Source organism: Bombyx mandarina, chromosome 16 (assembly GCF_030267445.1).
Source record: "Bombyx mandarina strain Sakado chromosome 16, ASM3026744v2".
Taxonomy (NCBI): Eukaryota; Metazoa; Arthropoda; class Insecta; order Lepidoptera; family Bombycidae; genus Bombyx; species Bombyx mandarina.
Window position 1 is genome coordinate 1,526,153 of NC_143222.1, and position 25,014 is coordinate 1,551,166.

Here is a 25,014-nt window from a genome sequence, read left to right on the forward strand (position 1 = left end):
CGGTGCTTGAGGTACCTAAAAGCACCGTTAGTGGATCGGATTCGTGACCGCAGCTACCACCATGGGACAGTGGTTCCGGAAGTGGCGCATCGACATCAACCCCACGAAAAGCACAGCGGTGCTCTTCAAAAGGGGTCGCCCTCCGAACACCACGCTGAGCATCCCTCTCCCGACTAGGCGCGTCAACACCCCCGCCCCCGCCGTTCGCCCAATCATGATGTTCGACCAGCCCATACCGTGGGCCCCGAAGGTCAAATATTTAGGCGTCACCCTCGACAGTAGGATGACATTCCGCCCCCACATTAAGACGGTACGCGACCGTGCCGCCTTCATTCTAGGACGTCTCTACCCGATGATATGTAGGCGAAGTAAAATGTCCCTTAGAAATAAGGTGACACTCTACAAAACTTGCATACGCCCCGTCATGACCTATGCAAGTGTAGTGTTCGCTCACGCGGCCCGCATACACCTAAAAACATTTCAAATTATTCAATCCCGTTTTTGCAGGATAGCCGTCGGAGCCCCGTGGTTCGTCAGGAACGTCGACCTCCATGACGACCTGGACTTAGAGTCCATCAGTAAGTATCTTCAGTCGGCGTCCATGCGCCACTTCGATAAAGCGGCACGACACGAGAACCCTCTCATCGTGGCCGCCGGTAACTACATTCCCGATCCTGCGGACAGAATGGAAAGCAGTCGACGTCGCCCAATACACGTCATCTCGGATCCCCCCGATCCACTAACGGTGCTTTTAGGTACTTCAAGCACCGGTCACCGTTCTCGTCGAACCCGTCCCTTGCGACGAAGGGCTCGACGAGTAAATTAACTCTCAGACACAGCCCACTGAGTTTCTCGCCGGATCTTCTCAGTGGGTCGCGTTTCCGATCCGGTGGTAGATTCTGCGAGGCACGGCTCTTGCTAGGGTTCGTGTTAGCAACATCGTCAGGTTTGAGCCCCGTGAGCTCACCTACTAAAGTTAGGGTTACGCTGATATAGCCTCTCAAGGCTCTCAGCTTAGGTAGGAAAAAAAAAAAAAAAAAAAAACGGATTCGTGTGAGATTTGTTAAAAAACTTAAATATATGACATGTGAAGAATGACCCGTGTGCTTAGTGCGAGTTTTTTAACGTTCTCGATAGCATAAAAGTTAACTCAAATTTGTATGGAGTTTGAACAGCGCCCCTAGCGGTAAACGAAGGGAAGCTGTTACAACAGAAACATTACGAATCAGTATCTTAAACTTGCCCAATATAACAATTATCATGCCATTATCATGTTTAACTACTTGATATAAAGACATCGAAAAATGTACACAAGTGTATGTTTATTCACATCCATCAAAAAAATAAAAAGCTAATACTTAAATAAAAGTCAGACAGACAATTCGTAATGCATATCTATAATATCATACTCGTAATATCATACGTAAATTTCCTCCTCTTTGCATCATGTTCCTCAATCCTGAGGGTCGTGAATCTTCATGGAGCAAGCGCTTTTGTTCGGACTATGTTCCTTCATTCATTCCTGCCCTCTGCGCAGGGGATAGCTACACTGATGTTGGATTCCAATCATCATCATCATTATCCTGCCCTTCTCCCAGTCACCTGGTGTCGGCGCAACGTGTTTTCTCCTTCCATACTCTTCTATCATATACAATTTCTCCCCTCTTACCCATATCGTCTTTCACGCAATCCATCAATTTCTTCTTAGTTCTACCTCTTCCTCTATATTACCACATTCATAGTTAACACTCTCTTACCTACCTCATTTTCATTTCGTCTCATCACATGTCCATACCATCCCAAACGCGCACTTCTCAGCTTCTTCATGTTGGAGTCCAATGTCGTCTTAATTTGATCGGAGCAGCCCATAGGACTACGCCCCATTGGCCTCTTTCCTTCCAGTTTGCCGGTAATTAGTAGTTTTTCGAGATTTTCATCCTCCTTTCTCACAACGTGCCTGAAGAACTTGAAAAAATAAGTCATACATAGGCAAGTGGTGGAAAGACTTGGAGACGTATGATGCGTTGGTCCGATGTGCCCTATAAGGAATCACCAATTTATAACACAACTATTGACCCGCCATCGCGTAGCTTCAGGAACTGTAATTTATTATTGTTCTTATTGAATTTTCTTCCTTTTTTTCCTTCTTACTTGGTACTTGTCGTTATATTTTGGGTAATTCACATTATATCTTTGTAAATTATAGCCTATGTATTATTCTGATATGTAAGTTATATTATTGTAAAGTTTCATCAAAATCCATTTAGTCGTTTTTGCGTGAAAGAGTAACAATCTTAATTAGTAGGTGAGCTCACGGGGCTCAAACCTGACAACGTTGCTAATATGAACCCTAGCAAGAGCCGTGCTTCGCAGAATCTACCACAGGATCGGAAACGCGACCCACTGAGAAGATCCGGCGAGAAACTCAGTGGGCTGTGTCTGAGGGTTAATTTACTCGTCGAGCCCTTCGTTGCAAGCGACGGGTTCGGGTTCATACATTCTTACAAACTTTCGTATTTACAATATTAGTAGAATAAATGTAGTTTAAGAAATAAGAAAACGCGTTAAAGTATCAATAGATAATAATTTTGACACTGGTCAGAATATTAGAGTGATGTTACAAAATGATAGTATTGTCATTGGTCGTTGATGCGCGTGCAAATTTTCAAATTAACCGGAGATCCTGAAGTCGGGTTCGTGTTAGCAACATCGTCAGGTTTGAGCCTCGTGAGCTCACCTACTAGGCCGGTGACGCTGACATGGTCTCTCTACACCATTAGCTAAGGTAGGGAAAAAAAAGGTGGAAAAGACAATAGAAGATTCCATTAAATACAAAACATACCAAGCCGATAAAAGCGTCCTAATATGCATGAATAGAGAGAGCGAGAGAGACACTTTGCACACCAAAACACGATTAACATTAAAAAACAGTCAACAAGCAAATATATTTGTACAATAGGCCGGTTTTTTTTATTGCCCTTGTAGACAGACGAGCATACGGCCCACCTGATGGTGAGTGGTTACCGTCGCCCATGAACTTCAGCAATGCCGGGGGCAGAGCCAAGCCGCTGCCTACCGCTAAAAGCAATATCTGCCAGACAACCGCTTTTATTTCCAGAAATTCTAAAAAAGATTCAACAGGTATGTTGCTGTTTACTATAAACAATACATTATTATAGAAAATGCATACATACAATAAATAGATATAATATACCGTTTACGTACATATAATATGAAATCACTGTATGATTTATATACTTACATGCACATAATAAAACATGACTAGTATTAGAACAGGTCTCTTTTTTTAAATTAATGTTTGTAGTAAGTACATCATACACGGTAGATTCACAAGGTTTTTCTAAATGATTGCATATAATAGGCATGACTAGAGATCTATAAGAAATAAGTCTACATTACTGAGCAATTTCCCACTACTTGGTACTGTCGCTGTTTGGAATGCAGCTTGGAATCGACAAATCGTCGTTGTCAAGTCACAATCTGTTATATGAGGCCTATAAAATCAAAGGCAGCTAAACGTCTTAATGTCGTAAAATGGATTAACAATGGCGCTATCTTGTTTAGTTAGTTGGACACGCTTTAGTGTTTTCATGTTATAACAAATGCAGCTAAATCTCTACCAAATTCAGTTCCAAAATTTTATTTTTACTCTGTACTAAGTACTAATAAACGAAGTTTTATCATTTAAAATTCAGATTATTAGTAATATTCTCATCTATACTAATATTATAAAGAGGAAAGATTTGTTTGTTTGTTTGTTTCGAATAGGCTCCTAAACTACTGGACCGATTTGAAAAATTCTTTTGCCATTAGGAGCCGACATTGTCCCTGATGAACATAGGCTACTTTTTTTTTTTTGGTTTCATGTGTGTTTTAATGTTTCCGAAGCGAAGCGAGGGCAGGTCGCTAGTTCTTTATAAATCTGCTTTAAAATAAAGAATATCGTAACTATCCGAACAAAGTTATTTCAGCTTCTCACACCGGGAGTGTTGCTAACACTGGCCTTAGCAAGAACAGTACTTCGATGGATCGGGAGGATCCGTAATGACGTGCCGGCCGGGCCGATTTTTGTAGTTTACCTGAATATTTGACAGATTGGATTTAGCTGCCTTTGATTCTATAGGCCTCATATGCACTTTTTGAGAGTTTTACTTTTTGACCTTTGCGTATAGTTCACAGCCCTATCTACCCGTATAAAAAAACTGTTAAGTGTCTATAGCTTTAATATTTATCTATAGCTTTCATTTGATATACTTCTCAAAAATTCACTTTCATATAAATTATTATACGAAAATGTTTTTACTCGTTAATTCAAAATAGAGTTTTTGTACATAGCAGGTTTTGGTTTGAGAGCGACGAAATAACACTTTTTTTTTTTTAATGCTTGGGTTTTAAGTGGTTACTGGAGCCCATAGACATCTACAACGTAAATGCGCCACACACCTTTTCACTGGTGGTAGGACCTCTTGGGAGTCCGCACGGGTAGGTACCACCACCCCGCCTATTTCCGCCGTGAAGCAGCAATGCGTTTCGGTTCGAAGGGTGGGGTAGCCGTTGTAACTATACTTGAGACCTTAGAACTTGTATCTCGAGGTGGGTGGCGCATTTACGTTGTAGATGTCTATGGGCTCCAGTAATCACTTAACACCAGGTAGGCTGTGAGCTCGTACATCCATCTAAGCAAAAAAAAAAAAAAAAATGCGTTTCGGTTTCAAGGGCAGGGCAGCCGTTGTAACTGTACTGAGACCTTAGAACTTATGTCTCAAGGTGGGTGTGTTGTAGATGTCTATGGGCTCCAGTAACCACTTAACACTCACTAGGACTCACAAGAGGTCCTACCACCAGTGAATTTGTCTGATTATATGGTTACTACTTCTTTGTTGTTAATAAAAAAATAAAACATGTGTGCAATTCACACGTAGAAGTGAAACCATCAAAAATTTGGCTTCAAGATAATGAGACGAATGTAAAATTTCGGGAATAGGATAATTATAGGTTTTAGTTATGATCATATTTGATGATACAAAATTTGGTAATTATTTTACATGTTATTCGTATATATTACATAGATTTAGTCAGAATGTATTAAGTACGAATATTAGGTACGAAGCAGAGCACAAAGAGAACCACGGATATAAGAAAGACTGTATAATGCTTCCTAATGGGAAAAACTCTTTACAAATTTCCACCACGGCGGTGCGCTGGTTCTATATTTTTTGAAGGAAGTTTTTTCGGGGGGCGAGTATCGCTAAAACATGAACAAAAAGAGGGGCAGGCCGAGGCTAGGTTATGAGGAGTAGACCTACCTGCCAACCGGTCGCTAGCTTCTTATTCAACGGACGTGACTGCTGGACGACACGTAATGGCGGCGGCTGGCCTGACGTTTGTTCATAAAACTGGTATACCACTCGCGGCGTGTGCGTGTACAACGCGTGCGGTGCGGTCGGCGATAGTCTTTTTTTGTTCTCCTTCTTTTTGACTTTTGCTTTTATGTTTTTTTTTTTATAACTGGCCATGCTATAGGTTTTATGTCTACTCTCATTAAAAAAGAACAGCTTCCTGTCTCATTTTCTCCCACATTAAATCATATGAATTTGGAAATTCCAGAAAAAATTAAAAACCACTTCGAAGGTTTTAAAATTAAACTAAATTATACACGTCGAGCGAATACCTCCGCATTCCAATAAAATATATTTACTTTTAAATTAAATATTAGTGTGCATCACAAAGCTATTTCTTTAGTTTGAAAATGGCAAGAAACCGTTTCAGATCAGATCAGAATTGTATAATAAGAAAATTCAATAAAATCAATAATAAATTACGAGAGCGGATCGCTAATAAAATCATATTTATATTTATATTTTATAATAATTATATCTATATATTTATACATGTATTACACCAAGAAAATAACATGCATGTTTTGAAATAAATATTATTCACTTTTCATTCAAATGTTTGTCGATTTGCAGAATTTAATGCATGAAAAAACAAATACTATAGATAATAGTTGTTTATTGTATCACTGATATGCTACTTTCATTCCATAATAAACTGGCATCGCGTGATAGATGCGCTAAGAAAATTTCATCTTAATATTTATTATTCGCTCCTTAACATATTTTCTTAGCAACGTAATTTTACTAACAGGTTTTTGCTGATAAATTTTATAGTTTATTTTGTTTGTGAGCGCTTAAAGTATTTTATTAAACAACTTAGCATCTGTCTGCGGGATTCTAGCACCGGCATAGTCATCTCGCTCGATAGTATATAAGGCATCTTAACTTTTAAGCGACAGAAACTCACAATCCCACGAATTTTAAGTAGGTACAGTATATGAAGCGCACAGAGTGAGTCCATGAGCTCTTTTAAAAAAAGGAATCTGTGACTGACACTGAGTTTATTTTATAAAAGAAATAATACAAACGATGTGTGTTTCCGCTACTCAAACCAATTCTGTTCTGCCGCGCTTTAGCACTAAATCGTCTGTATATAAAGACGATGCGCATTCAGGAATGTTGAATGGTAAACCGTCGACATTGCCCAAAGCACGTCATTACGGATCCTCTTGACCCATTAACGGTGCTTTTAGGCACCACAAGCACCGGTCACCGTCCTCGTCGAACCCGTCGCTCGCGACGAAGGGCTCGACAAGCGAATTAACCAATAGACCCAGCCCAGAGTTTCTCGCCGGATCTTCTCAGTGAGTCGCGTTTCCGATCCGGATGGATTCTGCCAAGCACTGCTCTTGCTAGACTCAGTGCTAGCAAATCTCCGATTTGAGCCCCGTGAGCTCACCTACAAACGTTAGGGTGAAGCTGAAATAGCCTCTCAAGGCTATCAGCATAGGTAGGAAAAAAAAATGGGATGCCTTAGTCTGCATTATTATTTATATTACGTTATTATTGAAGGGCATATGTAACAGTACCTCTACCCTAAGAATCACATCCCAGACTGAGCCTCGTGAGCTCGCCTACACGCTCGGTGAAGCTAATGCTTCCAAGTTACTAGCAGTAAACAAGAAAAAAAAGAAAAAAGGGACTTTTCCCAACCTATTCGTTGGTAGCCTAAGAGGCTATTCCAGCTACGCCCAGACGGGTAGGTGAGCTCACGGGCTCAACCTGAGAGAATTTGCTAACACTAACCCTAGTAAGAGCAGTGCTTCGCAGAACCTACCCGGCTATGCGTCATGATAATCGCCTTATCGTTGCCGCCGCTGACTACTCCCCGAATCCTGATCACGCAGGAGCCAGTCACCGTCGTCGCTCTAGACACGTCCTTACGGATCCATCAGATCCAATAACTCTTGCATTAGATACCTTCAGCTCTAACACTAGGAGCAGGCTGAGGAACCTCGATAACCGTATTCGTCGAACTCGACAAAGAGATCGACGTGCAGCCTAACCCATGCATCAGCCCGCTGAGTGTCTCGCCGAATCTTCTCAGCGGGTCGCGATTCCGATGCGGTAGTAGATTCATTCGCGAAGCAATTGCTCTTGAGTTGTTAGGTCTCCTTCGGAGGCTCGGGCAGCTGTTAGCAAATCCCACCCCTCCTGGCCGAGCCTTTGCTCGTCCACCTGTCCTGGTGAAACTGGTAAGGTCACCGGGCCACCAGTAGTCTTTCAATAATAAAAAAAGAACCTACCCACCGGATCGAAATCGCGATTAACTGAGAAGATCCGGCGTGAAAAAAAACACACTTAGATCTATGTACAAAAAATTACCTTCTAAAACAGACCGACTAGGGTGGCGCCACCGTAGCAAGTAGTGTAGCTTCAAAAATACGCTAAAAGTAATTTTATTCTTTTTTTCAAGTCAGCACACCTCACTCATTTTACAAATGTTACTTTCATATTCTATACGTTACTTTCATGTCATATACACCCCTTGCTACATTAGCACTATTAATTTACTTGTCTTCATTTTAAGAGAGTTCTTCTAACCTCTAAAACTCTCCATACAGTAGTAAAACAATTTTGAACTTGTGCACACTTTATTAATATACATAACAATAACAAAAAAAACAACTATCACATTCGCATGTTTACAAATAAAACAATGATTGCGAGTAGTCGTCTAAAATTACAAAATAATTATCACAGCCTAATAAAGCATAATCTTTCTAATAATAAAGCATTTTCTAACGTCTTCCGATTTGTGAACATTGCAACAAGATTTTCGATTTAATTTCCGCGCTAATGAAACCTAAAAGTATTCGAAAAGTCGAGACAGAGGTAGTTTTCCAATTCCAGCACAAGAGCGCATTATGCGGCATAATGCTCAACTAAGCTACAGCATAATTCGGCATTGTGCTAACTAATAAACTAATAACTAAATAAACTAATACAGGTAGTTTTCCAATTACAGAACATAATGCGACTCAGTGACGCACAATGCCGAATTATGCTGAAGCTTAGTTGAGCATTATGCCGCATAATGCGCTCTTGTACTGTAATTGGAAAACTACCATGTAATAAAATGAAAATAATGAAACCGTCATGTCACATGTAGCATTTTTTTATTTATAAAATTTACCGTTACAAGTCCATTGGCTCTTATGTTTTTTTTAAGTGTTTTACGGCCCTGGATGCGAGTCCTTATGAGATTGGCCCTTTTGAGTATTATGTTGTATTGAGTACTGAAATTCATATAACTTACTCTTTCTTTGCAAATAAAAATAAAGATATTACCTATGTGTTGTTTAGTAAACTACTACTATATCCTACAATATCTAAATACTCAATATTTACTTTCAATGATCCTTTAATAATTTCAATTAATAAATAATATCGATTAATTGTAACCTTTTAAAACAAATTACGGACGATAAGTATAATTGATCGGTATTACTTTATAATCTATAGGCATATTTAGCTTATATTTTCACGGTCTTTTTGGCGGGAACGCGAGGAGTGAAGTTGTGTGATTTGTTTTATTTTGTCTATTTAGTGTTTCTTCGGGTTTAAATGTGTAATAATGGTGGTTTTAATATCTGTGAAGGTGCACAAATGTGGGAAATTGAACAAAGCCGCTGGACGCAACTTCTCGGGATCCTCCAAAAAGTCCACTGAGATCTTAGTAAATGACCACCATTTTACTGAGATTATATTTCATCCCATATCATCTCATTTCATTTCATCCCATTTGATTAATGTCTCAAATTAATCATCTTCATTTCATTTTACTCCATAATATCATTTTCATAGAAATATGAATATAAATTAAAATAAGACATGACTTAAAGGTCTCAGTTACAAGGTCATAAAATCCCTTAAAAAAAATTTTTTTTCACCGTAAATGAAGTCACGTACTAGTTTCGTTCAGTCATTTTTATAAAAATTTCGAAATGCTTACATCCTTTATATATATCAACAATATCCCATTAACTTATACCAAGATGTGTCTATTAAGAAACACTAGGTAAATTCATAGCTACATAGACAATTAAAACATCGCTCTAAGATTACATTCCTCCGCTGAGATTGCTAGTATTAATAATGTGTTTGTAATTTAAAGACCAGAAAAAACGCGCTTAAGCAAAACAAACTATCAATTGATTTCATCAAATTTCATTCATCTTGATACTGGTCAGCATAATGAAGCGAAGTTATAAATTTTTGTACCGTTAATTTTACAGATAGTCGTAATAATTTTGAAAGCTGTCACAATGACGTTCACAAGATTATATTAAAGGGTATATGAAACACAATATTATAAAAAAGTGATCGTATTGTTTAACATCGCCTTTATTATATTCATTTTAAAATAGCCATTCGGATACAATTATCATGGTATATGATAGCTATAGATCTTGAAGATAGTTCATTCCCAACCGAATGGTAAACAGTCGACGTCGCCCTAAGTACGTCATTTCGGATCCTCCCTATCCACTAACGGTGCTTTTAGGTACCACAAGCACCGGTCAAGGGCTCTGCGAGTAAATTAACCCACAGACACAACCCACTGAGTTTCTCGCCGGATCTTCTCAGTGGGTCGCGTTTCCGATCCGGTGGTAGATTCTGCAAAGCACTGCTCTTACTAGGGCCAGTGTTAGCAACACACCCGGTTTGAGCCCCGTGAGCTCACCTACACGTCAAGGAGAAGCTGTTATAATCTCTCAAGGCTATCAGCATAGGTAGGAAAAAAAATATCTGGAAAACACTGCTCTTGTTAGGGCTAGTGTTAGCAACATCGTCAGGTTTGAGTTACTAGTTCTGTGAATCTAGTTATGACCCCTCGAAGATACCAGAATAGGTAGGAAAGAAAATAATAAAAAGGTAAAAGCGTTAAATAAGACTCGTAAAACAAATTTAAAATTGATAACGCGCCCGGTTTGCGAAATCCTAAGACAACAATTACAGATGTATAACAATACGATACACATTCGCATTGATTAAGGACACTTAAGCAATACTTTTAGTATGTCCAACAACTTTACAAATTACTTCTTTCATTCTTAAACCAATTCCAGTAACTCGGCCCAACAATTCTCTCCTTTAAACATACTGTGTGGTTTGTGCGAGTATTTTAACGTTCTCGATAGCGTAAAAGTTAACTCGAATTTGTATGCAGTTGGAAAGTTTGGCTGCGTTTGCCGCTAGGGGCGCTGTACGTTAGTAATCTGACATAAAAAGCCCGTGTCCTAAGTTTTTTTTTTTATTGCCCTTGTAGGCAGACGTGCATACGGCCCATCTGATGGTGACTGGTTACCATCGCCCATGGACTTCAGCAATGCCAGGGGCAGAGCCAAGCCGCTGCCTACCGTACACTGTACCTGTATGTAGATTGAACACTTTATCAAAGGCGTCTCTAGTCGTAGTGTAGCGACCGTGTGCGACTCTACCGCCCTCTAGTAAGTGAACGGTCACAGTAAAATAGTTACAAATGTAAGAGGTTCATTGGGAATGAAGAGACTGGCGCTCCAAAACACCACTGGGTCCACACCTTGCACCATAGATACACAGGACACAGCATAATTTCGTTGTTTTTTATATATATTAAATATATAAAGTAATTTGTACTCGTTTATCCTAATCTAAGTACTATATATACAGCCAGTGCTAAAACGCTCAAATGTCTTCTCATCTCCATCTAAAATCCTACCAAAGCCGTCGACAGTTATCAACCCGTACGCCCGCTGGTGAAATTTCTTACATTTGAAAATTAGTCGGCTATAATAGAAACCCTTTTCAAAATGCCATTTTTAGAAAGCTTTAATTTTGATTTATAATGCCAGAGAACGTTGACCTCAGACATCAGCTGATTTTGTAATACATTGCGTGTAATGGAAAAGTCGTAGGTCAACTGATTTTGTAATACATTGCGGGTAATGGAAAAGTCGTTAAAATTGACTTGATTGCAATTTTAGATCGCAATATACGTTACAGGTTGCTTCCTTACAACCTCCTTTGTATATGGTCGTAACCCTGTAGGATTATGTTGAGCAGTGGAAATCTCACCGGTGATTCGATATTCTCTGTCTTCACCAAAACACATTGCAGCTACGCAGCGCTGAAGCAGAGACTATGAGTGCTAAGCCTGAACCCACTTCCTGTAAGTCGAGTCCATCATGATAGTCACCGCTTTGTCTATGGGTCGCACTATGACCGGTATGGAGGCCAGCCCTAGGGCCACAGTCAGCCAATTCCGAACGCTCAAAGGCATTTTCGGTACGTTTCTCGATAGAATACGCTGTGAGAGCGCGCATATTCTGAAATATAAGATACATATGTATAAGATACATTGAAGTCGTCGTGGCCTAAAGGATAAGGCGTCCGGTGCATTCGTATGTAGCGATGCACCGGTGTTCGAATCCCGCAGGCGGGTACCAATTTTTCTAATGAAATACGTACTCAACAAATGTTCACGATTGACTTCCACGGTGAAGGAATAACATCGTGTAATAAAAATCAAACCCGCAAAATTATAATTTGCGTAATTACTGGTGGTAGGACCTCTTGTGAGTCCGCGCGGATAGGTACCACCGCCCTGCCTATTTCCGCCGTGAAGCAGTAATGCGTTTCGGTTCGAAAGGTGGGGGCAGCCGTTGTAACTATACTGAGACCTTAGAACTTATATCTCGAGGTGGGTGGCGCATTTACGTTGTAGATGTCTATGGGCTCCAGTAACCACTTAACACCAGGTGGGCTGTGAGCTCGTCCATCTATCTAAGCAATAAAAAAAAAAAAAAATATATGATATTGACTTCTGGATATGGATAAGGTTTCTGACATGGCATTATCAATGTACCCAAAACGGGATAGGATTACCCATATACCGAACGTGTTAGTTAAAACATACCAAGCCCACCGCGTATCTATATAAATCGACAAAGACACCATTTTCTTTACCTTATCTTTGTATTTTACCATTTTCTAATGATTACCAACTGGTTTTTTTTAGTATAGTAATATAGTAAGTTAGTATAGTAATATAGTAATAAACAACTACAATATAAAAAAACGACAAGGATATACATGAAATTAATCTAAATCTTAAAGTTTCAGTCATTACAGTTGAAATCCGATCAATATGTAATTAAGGAAGGTGTAATTAGTAGTGTTTGTATCATTTATTATTGCCACTATCGGCCAAGAGATGGCTCTCGTCGTGACTAGACGTGGTTGTACTATAGATATCTATGTTACCAACTATGCAGCGTTAAAATTTCTTATAATGAAAAACATTCTTACTCCAGGAAAAAAGAATACATATTAAAACAAAAGCTTTCCTCAAAGATGAGGTATTTAATTATACAAACCTGTTTATTGTGAATCCCGGTATGACAACTGAGGCCAATGTTTGCCATAACAGAGCGTCTCCGGTCTCTATCAGCACCTTTTTAGGGCGACCGTCTTTCTGTAAACCAAATAAAAACATATGATTGGACTGAGTTCAGTGACCTAGCAGACTGACCAACCTCTCAGCTGATGAAATTAAAGTCATCAACATGTTTACAATTTCTAATGAATATATGATCGATAATCCAATTGTATATTCAAATAATACTCCAATATGTTATTCTATAAAAAGAGTATTTTATTTTCTTTAAATCACATACCTAACTACTGCTTATATGCTAGCATGGTAAAAAAAGGAAACAACATTTAGAATATATCATTCTAATAAATCAGTGTACAATCGTAAATAGAAAATAATTTCATAGCTTCATATTGTTTTATCTCTGTCACTGCTGATTTATTGACATTCTAGATCAATTCGAACTGCTTTTCAAACAGAGCAAGCTTAGCTTAAACAAATTTCATTTTCTCTAAATTAAATTTCTCGTCTTAAGTAAAAGAGGAAAGCTTTTTAGTCACTGTAGAATAGCAGGTAGAAATAATAAATTCTGTATATCCAAATAATGTATCATCAATCATATACCAGCATGATAAATTTTAAATAATATATTTTAAATTTACAATCCCAGAATATTTAGGCACCTTATCATTGTTTCTTGTGTTGAGTACTTTCACTTGTGTAGTGCTATAAATTATTGAATAACAATGAAAACTAAGAAACAAATCTATACATTAAATAAAAATAAAAAAGCCTGTATTTCCTTATCCTTAATTTCCATTTCGAATGTGGTATTTGTTTGTTAATGTTTAGTTGGTTATTAATGTTTTGCTTATTGTCTAAATGTTAATAAGAGTTAGCTTTTGTTATTGGATATGGACCCCTCCTCGGGTGAAGGCCTCCTCCAGTCCTGTCCTCCAGTCCACTGATCTGTCCTTGCCGATAGTTTGGCCGTCCTTCCCTATTAATTTGGTTATATCGTCACCCCATTGTCTTTTCGGTCTCCCTACCCTAAATCTTTCCTTAGATCTTTCCTACCCTGATCATTCTAAATCTATTCATTAAATAGTAATAATTTATTTAAATAAAGACTTTTTTGCTTTAAAAGATGAAAAATTTGGACTAGTCTTAAATTTACAAGAACCAAGAGAATTAATAGAATCAGTTCTATAGTTTCCATATTTAAGGATTGTTATTTAGTGGGTTTAATGACAAACATACTCTTATCATTTTCCAGCTCTTGTCAGCAGTATCGGCGAGAACATATGCGAATGCTACTCCGTAACTTGCTCGAACCACCTTCACTGGTACAATAGGACGGAAAGATTCTCCAACTTCATTCGCGTAACCTGAAACATGGATTTATTCAGCGATCAATATATAACAAGTGATGAGATGTGAGTATTTATTAGGTTTTGTTTCTAGCTACATTTTGAATTGATTGTTCAGTAGTCCCAATCTTCTTTTTCACTTTGTACTAGCTTCCAGGGCCTTAACCTACATTACATTTAAAAAAAAACTGATAAGGGTAGCTGTGATAAGATGTTACTAAAACTTCTCTATTTAAATACATATTCAAGTTCCTATCATGGGATATATATCATAGGAATTCGAACCCATAATGCTAAGATAAGCACTCATTAAGTTAAAGATTGTCTTGATATACCAGTATTACTATTGTAGACAAGAACTGAAATGAGTATTTTTATGGTAAGTGATATATTTTTTTTTTTATTGCTTATGTCGTTGGATGAGCTCATAGCCCACCTGGTTTTAAGTGGTTACTGGAGCCCATGGACATCTACAATATAAGTGCGCCACCCACCTTGAGATATAAGTTCTAAGATCTCGGTATAGTTACAACGGCTGCCCTACCCTTCAAACCGAAACGCATTACTGCTTCATGGCAGAAATAGGCAAGGCGGTGGTACCTACCCGCACGGACTCACAAGAGGTCCTACCACCAAATGTCAAGTGCGTTAAACTTTGAATACTTAGTTTTAAAAGAACTAGAGGTCCCGCAGTAGTCGAAATTCGACTATAATTAATTGGAATTGTAAGTTTGTACACTATTATGATTGTATTTTATACTTCTATAATCACAAATTTCGCCAAGAGTACACTATAAAAAATATTAACAAAAACAAACAATATTTAATCTATTCTCAATTTGACAGCAGTGTCAAGAACAAAAGTTTGACAATAAATAGTATGCATGCGTGTGTGCGTCAAATACATGGTATGTAGTGTGCGTAATGTTTTCTTTATTGATTTAATGTATCTTTTATGCATAATTTAAAAAAAATATTAGCATTATGCACTTCTTCTCTATATTCTCTATAAGTGTGGAAAATTTCATACTCCTCCGTCCACGCAATTTTCGTAAAAAGGGATACAAAGTTTTTGCTTCACGTATTAATATATAGATTAGGTACAATAATTTACAGTAATGTCTGATATGTTCTTGGTACCGAAATTTGGTAACACTATAGAAATGATCAAATTACTATTTCATTGAATTTTTGTTCAAACTCATATTTTCATATTTTCAATTAATTTAACATAAAAAATAATATCTTATATATTTAAACGAGCATTTCTTGTATATGTATTCATATATCTAGGGTCAGCAGACTAAAGCACATAAGTCAAAAAACTCTACTTTACAGGAATTAAAAAAAACTATTTAGAATCTTATACATTAACAAACTTAATCATGTTTATTTGAATTATATAAGTCTATAACACTAACTTATTATTAAAATTAAATATTTTAAAGTAAATGTGATTATTTAATAATTAGATGACTTAAGTTATAAGGAACACAATAATAGTATGAGTTAAGTGAAAAAGATCAACAATTAAGATATATATTATAATAATATAAGTCATAAATATAAATAACAACTCAATGTTTAAATAAAATTCTTCTTCTTCATCGAGTTCTAAAATATCTGGATCAGTATTTCGTAAAGTTTTCAACGTGGGAAGACTTATGTAAAATTCATGGAAAATATCTGGTATTAAAGGGAGCAGCGAAATTAAATCATTTTTTTTCTCGATGGATATGGGTAATGGCTGTATAGATATTATATCATCAGTTTGAGAACCCCCTATGGATGATCTCCTTTTCATAGCAACTGTCTTTATAAAATTGTCACTTTCATCTAACGGTTTCATTAAACATCCTCTGCAGACAGGTTCACGTTTACCATGCACAGTAAAAAAGTATTTTTATGTCTTCATTCTAAGCTTTTGCTTTTCAGGTTCAATAGCTCGTATTCTTTGCTTAGATTTATCTTGAATTTCCATTAAAGACGCCAAGTATGCAGATCTTTTTGCATATGACCCCATTTGCCAATATTCTGTAAATATGGCATGCCTATCAGTTAATGGTATACGTTCTTTACATTTCATTCTGCAAACAGGTAACTCTTTCAAATTCAAAAGTATTACACACTTGTTGGATGTCAAAATATAAATAACAATGTTATCTCTACCACCGTTTCCAAAAAAAGCCACAGTCCTGAGAAGAACCGGCGAAACAAACTCGGCGGGCTTTTTTTTTGTTTTTTCTCAAAAAAAGTTTTTTTTTTCAATGTGCGATCTGATATACATTTTCCTTTTAAAGTTCTGTATGCCTGTCCTAAGTTAAGTTTTATTTTTTTTCTCTTTTTATAGTACGTATACTCTTTTTTGGAGACACATTAGGATTCATTGAAATTTCATCACAAGTACTTTGAACTTGATGTGGTTGGAAGTCTGGGTAATTCATAACATGGATCTCGTACAGAATCATAACTAGAGAATTCAAGTACAGAATAGTATGTTAAACTACTGACTTGACCTGATGATGTTGACAGTATAGGATCGTCTACTACTAGGTTATCTGTGTTCAAAATCGACTGTTGATTTACATTTTCTAAAAAAGGACAAGACAATTATCTATTTATAATGATATAATATTGACATAATTACGTAATTTGCAAATCATAATTTTGAAGATATGTGAAAATATACCTTCATTGCTTTCCAGATGAGTGGATAACGCCATTTCAACTAATTTCTTGCCTCTTTGAATATTCATCTTAAATAATTAAAATACTTAAGCACTCACACACAACTAACTAACCAACAAACTGTGCACAATCGACAACATTAGTAAATTAAAACCACTTACCGAAGTATTGTTTACGTTATAAATATTTTTAAGTAACTACTTTCTCTAAAGAAATGTTACATTTTGATGTTCTTTATAACATAAGTCAGACTTCTTACGTTAATAACTTTGTACTTATGGTGTTCCTTAGAACATAAGTCCAGTTATGTTTTTTAGTTCGTTTGATTATATTAGGATTTGATAAGGTTGATACAGAACGCCGCTTGAATACACCATGAAATACTTGAGTTTGATTTATGTGCTTTAGTCAGATTGTGTGTTGAGCAAAATGTAAACCGATGATGTAATAAAAAATAAATTGAAAATTTTGACTTATGTGCTTTAGTCTGCCGACCCTAGATATAATCTGTATCTCGGAAACGGCTCCAACGATTTTCATAAAATTTAGTATACAGGGGATTTCGGGAACAATTAATCGATCTAGGTACGATTTATTTTCAGAAATTGTTGTTTTATTCGTGTTTTCAATATTCAACTTTATCAATAATTTTGATATTAATTTTTTCTTTATTTAAAGAAATTATTTTATTATTTAACCACGGTTATTTAACCACAGTTCATATTTTTTTATTATTCTGTCGGTAAGATCGAAAAATATTATTTATATTTCATCATTTTATCAATATATAATTCGTATTTAAATATAATTTCTAAAAAACACAATTTACCCAAAAAAAACCGGTCATTATCTAGTAAATAAATAAAATACAAAATACTTACATACCTAAATAACGTACCCAGGTGTCTCTGAAGAAATCTCTGTTCGTTTCTACCATTATTAATGTTTATTTACACATTTATCGTTTAAATTTAATTTTCAAACCGTATCTTGTAAATTAGCAAAGATTTTATTGGAAAAACAAGGCACACGATTAGATAACTTATAAGGCAGTTTTTAAGCACCAATTTGTTTTAAACTTCCCTACAAAAGGCATTTATGATTACTGAGTCCAATTTTTTTGTATCTTGAAGTTTTTGTAATATAATAATTATCTTCAAAAACAGATCTAATATAATTTTTAATCAAAACTCGAGCGACGATGGCGCCGACGAGCGCAGACATAGATTATACCTACCATAGATTATACACTTAATATATTTGAGAACCTACACTTAATTAAGGGTGATACCGATATATTAGTATTCACTAAGATATTTGTAATACAGCTTGTATTCGTGTATCGGTAATCCGTCGAATTCTGATACGCTAATATTCCGTATTCATCTTATTCATAACAATTAGCCAACTCACATCGGTCGGGTTGTATCTATCACTCGAAAATATACTGGCATACGCCGTACGTGTCTCGCAGATATGGCCTAGGCCGCACTACGGTGAAACCGCCGCGGTTATTAACCGCGTGAGTTTATGAAACACGAAAACGAATACAAGCGGCCGCACTTGCGGTTTTTTCCCGCGACTGATTTTAAAACCGCGAAATGTTACAAAATTGTTGCGGAAAAAAACCGCAACAAAATTTGTAATCCATAGAACTAAGTGGGCGCACACGCACTATGCGTTAACCGCGGGCGGTTTTTGGGCTAGTATTCGGCCGACCGTCGCAAAGAATAGTTGTGTTGTCGTCTCGTCACAATTATGTCGTCGACCGAGTCGGAGTCTGTTTCAAATGCAGAGTACGAAAGTTTATCCCAGAAAATCATCGTGGAAGTACAGAAAAGACCAGCTTTATACGATACTACTTTGCGTCAATACAGTGATAGAAATGTGAAAAATAAACTTTGGGAGGAAGTTTATCACAACGTAGTTAATAATTGGATGACATTGTCGGAGGCTGAGAAAAAAAAGAAGGGTAAGTTTTTAAAGAGTATTTATTTATTACAAAGAACTCAAACTAAAAAAGTCGAACCCTTATAACGAAAGCTACTTTAGTTTTGTTGCCTATTTTTAAGGAGATGTTGTTTTGAGTTAACAGTGAAAATTCTGTTTTTGGCATTAATTAGTTACTATACTTCTGAGGGTGAGATATCTTTTAAATATTTTCATATTGCCAACTCAACGCGCCCGCAGTAGATGTAAAATAATCAGCAAACAAATTTCTTACATCTATAACGTTATTGCTAGAACGCGTACGAATTGAAGCAATACCCTGCATCTCTGAAACTTGAAACGATTCATTAAGCTGTTTACCGTCATGTTGTCTTACAAAGTTGTGCAATATGCAACAAGCTTTAATAATATGGTCGCAAAAATCTAATTTCACATCTAATGGTCTATGTAAAATACGCCATTTATTTGCCATGATCCCAAATGCACATTCGACAGTCCTTCTGGCATAAGATAATCTATAGTTATAAACTCTTTGTTTTATGGATAAATTTCTATTTGGATATGGCCTCATTAAGTGCTCCATAAGTGGAAAAGCTTCATCGCCTACGAAAACAAACGGTAAAGGTCCGACTTCCTCATAATCAGGTAATGTTGCAGATTCTGGTAAATGCATTTGGCTGTTCAAAAACCTTTTGCCAAAATTTGAGTTTTTAAAAACGCTAGAGTCGCTATTCGATCCATATGCCCCAACATCTATAGCAGTAAAGCAATAGTCTGCATCAGCTATAGCTAATAATATTAAAGAATAATACTTTTTGTAATTGAAGGCTTCTGAACCAGTATTTTCTGGCCTTTCTATTCGTATATGTTTTCCATCTATGGAACCAAGACAATTAGGAAAATGTGTTCTTTCAAAATAAAAATTTGCTATATTTATCCAATCCTCTTCTGTTTTTTCAGGCATATATGTAGGTTGCAAACATATCCACAAACTCTTGCATGTGTGTTCAATTATTTCACTCAGAGTTGTTGTGCCGATCAAATATTCAAAATACAAGGACTTCATACTATTACCACTGGCAAGATACCTGAAAAAACAACATTATATTATTATATTTCAATTTTTGTTACAGGTAGTACAATACAAAAGAAATGGAAGAATATGCGCGACAGTTTTTCTAAAGAATTAGCTATACAGCGTGGTAAATCTGGTCAAGGTGCTATAAAAAAGAAAAAGTACGTTCATTTCGATTCTCTGTTGTTTTTGGTACCATCTTTACAAAAAAGGGAGACTAGCAGTAATATCGAATTTACTTCACAAGATAACCCTGATACGGACTTATCTGAAACCCTTCCACTAACGAATAGTAATCGAACCCCATCCTGTAAGAAGGCTTCCAAAAGCCGAAGTAGCTGTGAAGATTATGAACAAAAATTGTTAAATTTTTTGAATACAAAGGAGAATGCGTGTGAATATGACGAAGATATAAACTTTTCACAAATGATTGTACCAATGTTACGGAAACTTAATGACGATCAGAAACATTTTGCCAAAGTAGAAATTATGAATATTTTGCAAAAAGCCAAATCTTTCTATCCATTCGAAACACCAATTCGTAATCAAAGACCAAGATCACATTTGTCATTCACGCAAACGTCGTCTCCGCAATCATATTATACATATTCCCCATCTCCACCTCCAACCATGCCGATAATGCCACCAGTTTCAACACCAGTACGACAGCTTGTGTCAGGACCTGCAAAACAAACCATCTATTTGCCACTTAATACTCCTGTTCCACCAACATTACAAGCAACCGTGCATTCTCTTCAAGAACTCGAGCAACAAGAACAACAATTACAATATGCACAAAATGAACAAGAAGAGCCTACAGCAGCCAATTATCTGTCGCAATTTCAAGAACAATAATTTTTTTAATTTTTTTTACCAATAAAAATACCTATAAAGTACAATATATATGCATGTGTGTGTAATTTTATTTCTTACCTCAAAGTCACAGACAGACGCTCCTCTGGTGAAATACATTTGCGAAATTTTGTATCCATGAAGGTGATGTATGGACGCACGTTGTGCAAAATTTTATCGAAGCTGGCTACTGACATTCGAAAGTAATTGAAAAATTTCTCTGGATGTTCTCTTAAAATTTTATACTTTTTCTGAAAGAAACCTTTCTCAAATCTACGGCTAGTGAGTGGATGTATCCAATATTTGCGAAATTTTCGTTGACGTCTTTTTTTTCTATTTCTTAGTACCAGAGCAACAATACATACTGCTCTTTTGAAATCCATCTTCAAACTGTGAAAATCACGGGCGGTTTCGCGGTTTATAATCGTAGTGTGTACGTCTCAAGCGGTTTCGCGGTTATAGCGGTTAACCGCTCCCGGGAAAAAACCGTAGTGCGGCCTAGGCCTATCTCTCTATCACATTCATATCAATACTGCATGCGCTAAGAGGAAGTGAGATAATCTACATGTTTATATACTGATCAATGAAAATAAGTAATATCACTATGAGTTTAAGGACTATTTTGTGTTTCACTTTTTACATGTCAAAGATGATAGTGGGTATTTTGCATGACTTTTTAATGTTTGAATCTTCATTTCTTGATTCAACTAAAGTTTCTACTCGAGACAAAGTAGTGCATTTTTACATTTATTGGAATAAAATCGGTGAGCTTTATTTTCGTTATTTTAATTTTATTTTCTGTTTCCTTCGAATTAGTTGGTTTTAAAACGATGATTTGAAAAACGGAAGTAGGTAATTGAAACTGTTTACCAATTTCATAAATTAGAATATTTTTACACAAAACGTAATACTGCCAGAACTAAATTAAGTGTTTTTACGTAATAAATTATGATGACAATATATTTTTGCAGTGGTATTTAATTATCTTCTAAGAACTTCTCAAAATATAAATAAAAGTTTGATTTTTGAATCGAAATGACTTTCTAAGCAAACGGTTCATGGATTATAATATTTTAACTGTTGTGTACCTACTAGCCACCTCAGTACCATGTGAGGGATTTTTTCAAAATCTGGTAAACTCATTTCTGACCGACGTACCTGTCTTTCGGTAGAAAACGGAAGAAAGCTGATGTTTTTATGCACCAATAAGAAATAAATAATATTACTAACTTGTTGTCTATATTAATGTGCAATGTTTACCAAATTCTGATTTAATAATAATATTCATATTAATGTACATAATATTACTTGTAAAACATTTAGTATGAAGTCAAATTCCTAGATACAATTTACTATTCATATTATTAATAACTTATTTATGTGTATTATCTATGATTATTAACTTATTTCACGAATATCGTACTAGGTTTAACTCGTTTACCCTTTCTGTCGAAGTATATTAAGATATCAGGATATATTCACGTATTAGTTAAGGTATTATAATATTACATAATAAATATATTCGTATTAGCTAATATTGACAAATATCAAAAAGATCCCCAATCACGATGTACGACCAACCCATACCATGGGCCCCGAAGGTCAAATACTAAGGCGTCACCCTCGACAGAAAGATGACATTCCGCCCCCATATAAAGACGGTACGCGACCGTGCCGCCTCCATACTAGGACGTCTCTACCCGATGATATGCAGGCGAAGTAAAATGTCCCTTAGAAATAAGGTGACACTCTACAAGACTTGCATACGCCCCGTCATGACCTATGCAAGTGTAGTGTTCGCACATGCGGCCCGCACTCACTTAAAATCATTCCAAGTTATTTATATACAATCCCGTTTTTGCAGGATAGCCGTCGGAGCCCCGTGGTTCGTCAGGAACGTCGACCTCCATGACGACCTGGACTTAGAGTCAATCAGTAAGTATCCGCAGTCGGCGTCGATGCGCCACTTCGATAAAGCGGCACTACACGAGAACCCTCTCATCGTGGCCGCCGGTAACTACAATCCCGATCCTGCGGAAAGAATGGAAAGCAGTCGACGTCGCCCCAAACACGTCATTTCGGATCCTCCCGATCCACTAACGGTGCTTTTAGGTACCTCAAGCACCGGTCACCGTTCTCGCCGAACCCGTCGCTTGCGACAAAGGGCTCGACGAGTAAATTAGCCCTCAGAGTTTCTCGCCGGATCTTCTCAGTGGGTCGCGTTTCCGATCCGGTGGTAGATTCTGCGAAGCACGGCTCTTGCTAGAGTTCGTGTTAGCAACGTCATCAGGTTTGAGCCCCGTGAGCTCACCTACTAGTTAAGGTTCCGCTAAAATAGCCTCTCAAGGCTATCAGCTTAGGTAGGAAAAAAAACAAAATTTTTTTTGACCAATATCGGTATTAGCCCATTTCTCTTAATATTTGAGATAATAATATTAACTATGACGGCAATAGGTAATGGACATAGGTATTGCTTACATTCATTACTGACAGCTGACATATTGCTGACTTTGCTGACGGCTGGAATTGTGTCAGTGTCTTTTGGAGATGAGAAAGCAATGAAGTAGGAAACCTAGGTCTATGTGAGAAAGACGATTGAAATAAAAATACGAATTTCTTCTACATATTTGCTAATTTTACAGATCTTACATGATAACTTTTCACACAACACGCTTATTAAATTTGCCAAATTTTTCTCTCACATGTGATAATGTTAGTCATTACTTTACTTTTGTGACAATCTTCTCCGTAAAATGGCAGGAACATAACTGCAATAGATTTTTAAGCTCCTCGCTTTTTTTCTATTTACTTTTACTTTTAATTTTTGCATTTTTCTGAACGTCTAAACGGTTAATATGGTATCATTATTACTTTTTATTGTAATCTGTCTACGCAATAAACAAAAAAGTCAGATGAAACTACAAGTCCATTAAGTCAATAATTTGATGTTTTTTTATAATATTACGTTATTTACAACATAGGTCTAGGAAGATCTAAGTAATTAATATTCATGTAAAAACAATGCATTACTTAAAGTTAGGTTTAATTAAATGAACTTAAGCCAATGACTTTCAAATCAAAATACGTATTATGTATATATGATTCTCAGGAAGTATGTATAATAATTATTGTAATAAACACATAACAAACGCATGAATATGTAGGTAAATACAAATAGGAATCAATGATATTCTATTTGATTGTCAAATGTCAGTTGAGACTTGAGTTTGTCACAACGTTCAACATACGATAACAAATCCACTATACAAATCCCCGATCAGCTGTTTTTTTCGCAACACAAAGAAAGGTTGTGTGGTGAGGTTATGTTATTCATGAAATAATAATCATGAAAACAACTTTTAGAACTAAACGTTATGTGAAAGTGAATTGATTTAATGATAATCTGAGTGATAATAATATAGAGATATTATAAACAATCCGTGTTGTTTTAATAAAATCAAGGAGAAAAAAGTTCATTTCACGTCTTTAATTGATAAGAGCATAGTGAAAATAGATTGGCAGTCTGGCAAGTATTTTGAAGGATATGTTAGCTTTTTTACGAAAATAATTCCCTTAATTAGTGAGTTGACATTGATTTCATCCTTGGTACGACTACGCAATACTAAGAATATGTATGTACATGTATTATAATATTTCACAACTCGTTCGACTCAAATTTGTTCAAACATCTTTTTCAACAGAAGGATAATTAACTGTAATCTTGCTTTCATTATAAATTGAAATAAATTTATACTTGGTAGGTACAAACAGTTAAAAACTGAATGCTTAGAGGCGTTTTGGTATAATTATGTCCGATTTTTATTTTATTTTATCTTAAATACTTAATATTTACGATTTACGTGATCGTAGGTGGATCACTTATCTTAAATTATTTTATTTATAAAACGATTAAATAAAAATAAAAAATAACAAAATAACACATTTTGGATTTATCATAAAGTATTCCAAGTTATCAATTACAAATCCATATTAATGAATCTCTTAAGTAATTTAAAAAATAAAGACTAATGTACATAATTATAAATGGCTAAATATTGTTTTATGCGCACTGTAGCGTATTTCGATAAATAAGAACAAATTTGAATGCGGACTGAATAAATAGTCACGTGCGTTCGCTTGAATGTGAATTACTGAAAATTCAATGTGAGTCAATAGGTACGCACTCCACCATTTCTTTGTTGGTAGATAGGTATATAGTACGATGTAAAAAAATTTAATGATTACGAGGACTTTTTGGCGGGAACGCGAGGGGTGAAGTTGTGTGATTTGTTTTATTTT

The 25,014-nt window shown here is 36.2% G+C and overlaps 3 protein-coding genes across 6 annotated transcripts in view; 2 read left to right on the forward strand and 1 right to left on the reverse strand.

Moving 5' to 3' along the window:
• Nucleotides 1–7,995: 7,995 nt before the first annotated feature.
• On the reverse strand, nucleotides 7,996–18,072 carry LOC114241457 (mitochondrial fission process protein 1). Its single transcript, XM_028172282.2, has 4 exons — nucleotides 17,724–18,072; nucleotides 14,041–14,168; nucleotides 12,782–12,879; nucleotides 7,996–11,731 (listed from the first exon to the last, which is right to left on the reverse strand). The coding sequence occupies exons 1-4, from the start codon at nucleotides 17,773–17,775 to the stop codon at nucleotides 11,554–11,556; spliced, it is 456 nt and encodes a 151-aa protein (XP_028028083.2). The 5' UTR covers nucleotides 17,776–18,072; the 3' UTR covers nucleotides 7,996–11,553.
• Prestin (solute carrier family 26 member prestin) overlaps nucleotides 14,087–25,014 on the forward strand; it is a 63,852-nt gene continuing 52,924 nt past the window's right edge. The window contains exon 1 of one of the 4 annotated variants that reach the window (XM_089733851.1): nucleotides 14,087–14,216. In XM_089733851.1, the coding sequence (XP_089589977.1) occupies nucleotides 14,176–14,216 (41 nt within the window). In that variant the 5' untranslated portion in view covers nucleotides 14,087–14,175. Of the gene's footprint in view, nucleotides 14,217–23,942; nucleotides 24,242–25,014 lie in introns of those variants that run through there. The other 3 variants (XM_089733847.1, XM_089733848.1, XM_089733849.1) reach the window with 3 other exon arrangements.
• On the forward strand, nucleotides 18,340–20,772 carry LOC114252765 (uncharacterized). The gene is made up of 2 exons (XM_028187391.2): nucleotides 18,340–18,810; nucleotides 19,922–20,772. The coding sequence occupies exons 1-2, from the start codon at nucleotides 18,597–18,599 to the stop codon at nucleotides 20,716–20,718; spliced, it is 1,011 nt and encodes a 336-aa protein (XP_028043192.2). The 5' UTR covers nucleotides 18,340–18,596; the 3' UTR covers nucleotides 20,719–20,772.

What these genes read in the sequence shown, in the direction of transcription:
- LOC114252765 (XM_028187391.2), top strand. Translation starts at nt 18,597, where the DNA reads ATGTCGTCGACCGAGTCGGAGTCTGTTTCAAATGCAGAGTACGAAAGT. An exon ending in GGCTGAGAAAAAAAAGAAGG is followed by an intron (nt 18,811 to 19,921) that starts GTAAGTTTTTAA and finishes TTTTTGTTACAG; the next exon opens with GTAGTACAATACAAAAGAAA.
- LOC114241457 (XM_028172282.2), bottom strand. Translation starts at nt 17,775, where the DNA reads ATGGTAGAAACGAACAGAGATTTCTTCAGAGACACCTGGGTACGTTAT. An exon ending in CACCTGGGTACGTTATTTAG is followed by an intron (nt 14,169 to 17,723) that starts GTATGTAAGTAT and finishes TCCATGTTTCAG; the next exon opens with GTTACGCGAATGAAGTTGGA. An exon ending in AGAGCTGGAAAATGATAAGA is followed by an intron (nt 12,880 to 14,040) that starts GTATGTTTGTCA and finishes TTTGGTTTACAG; the next exon opens with AAAGACGGTCGCCCTAAAAA.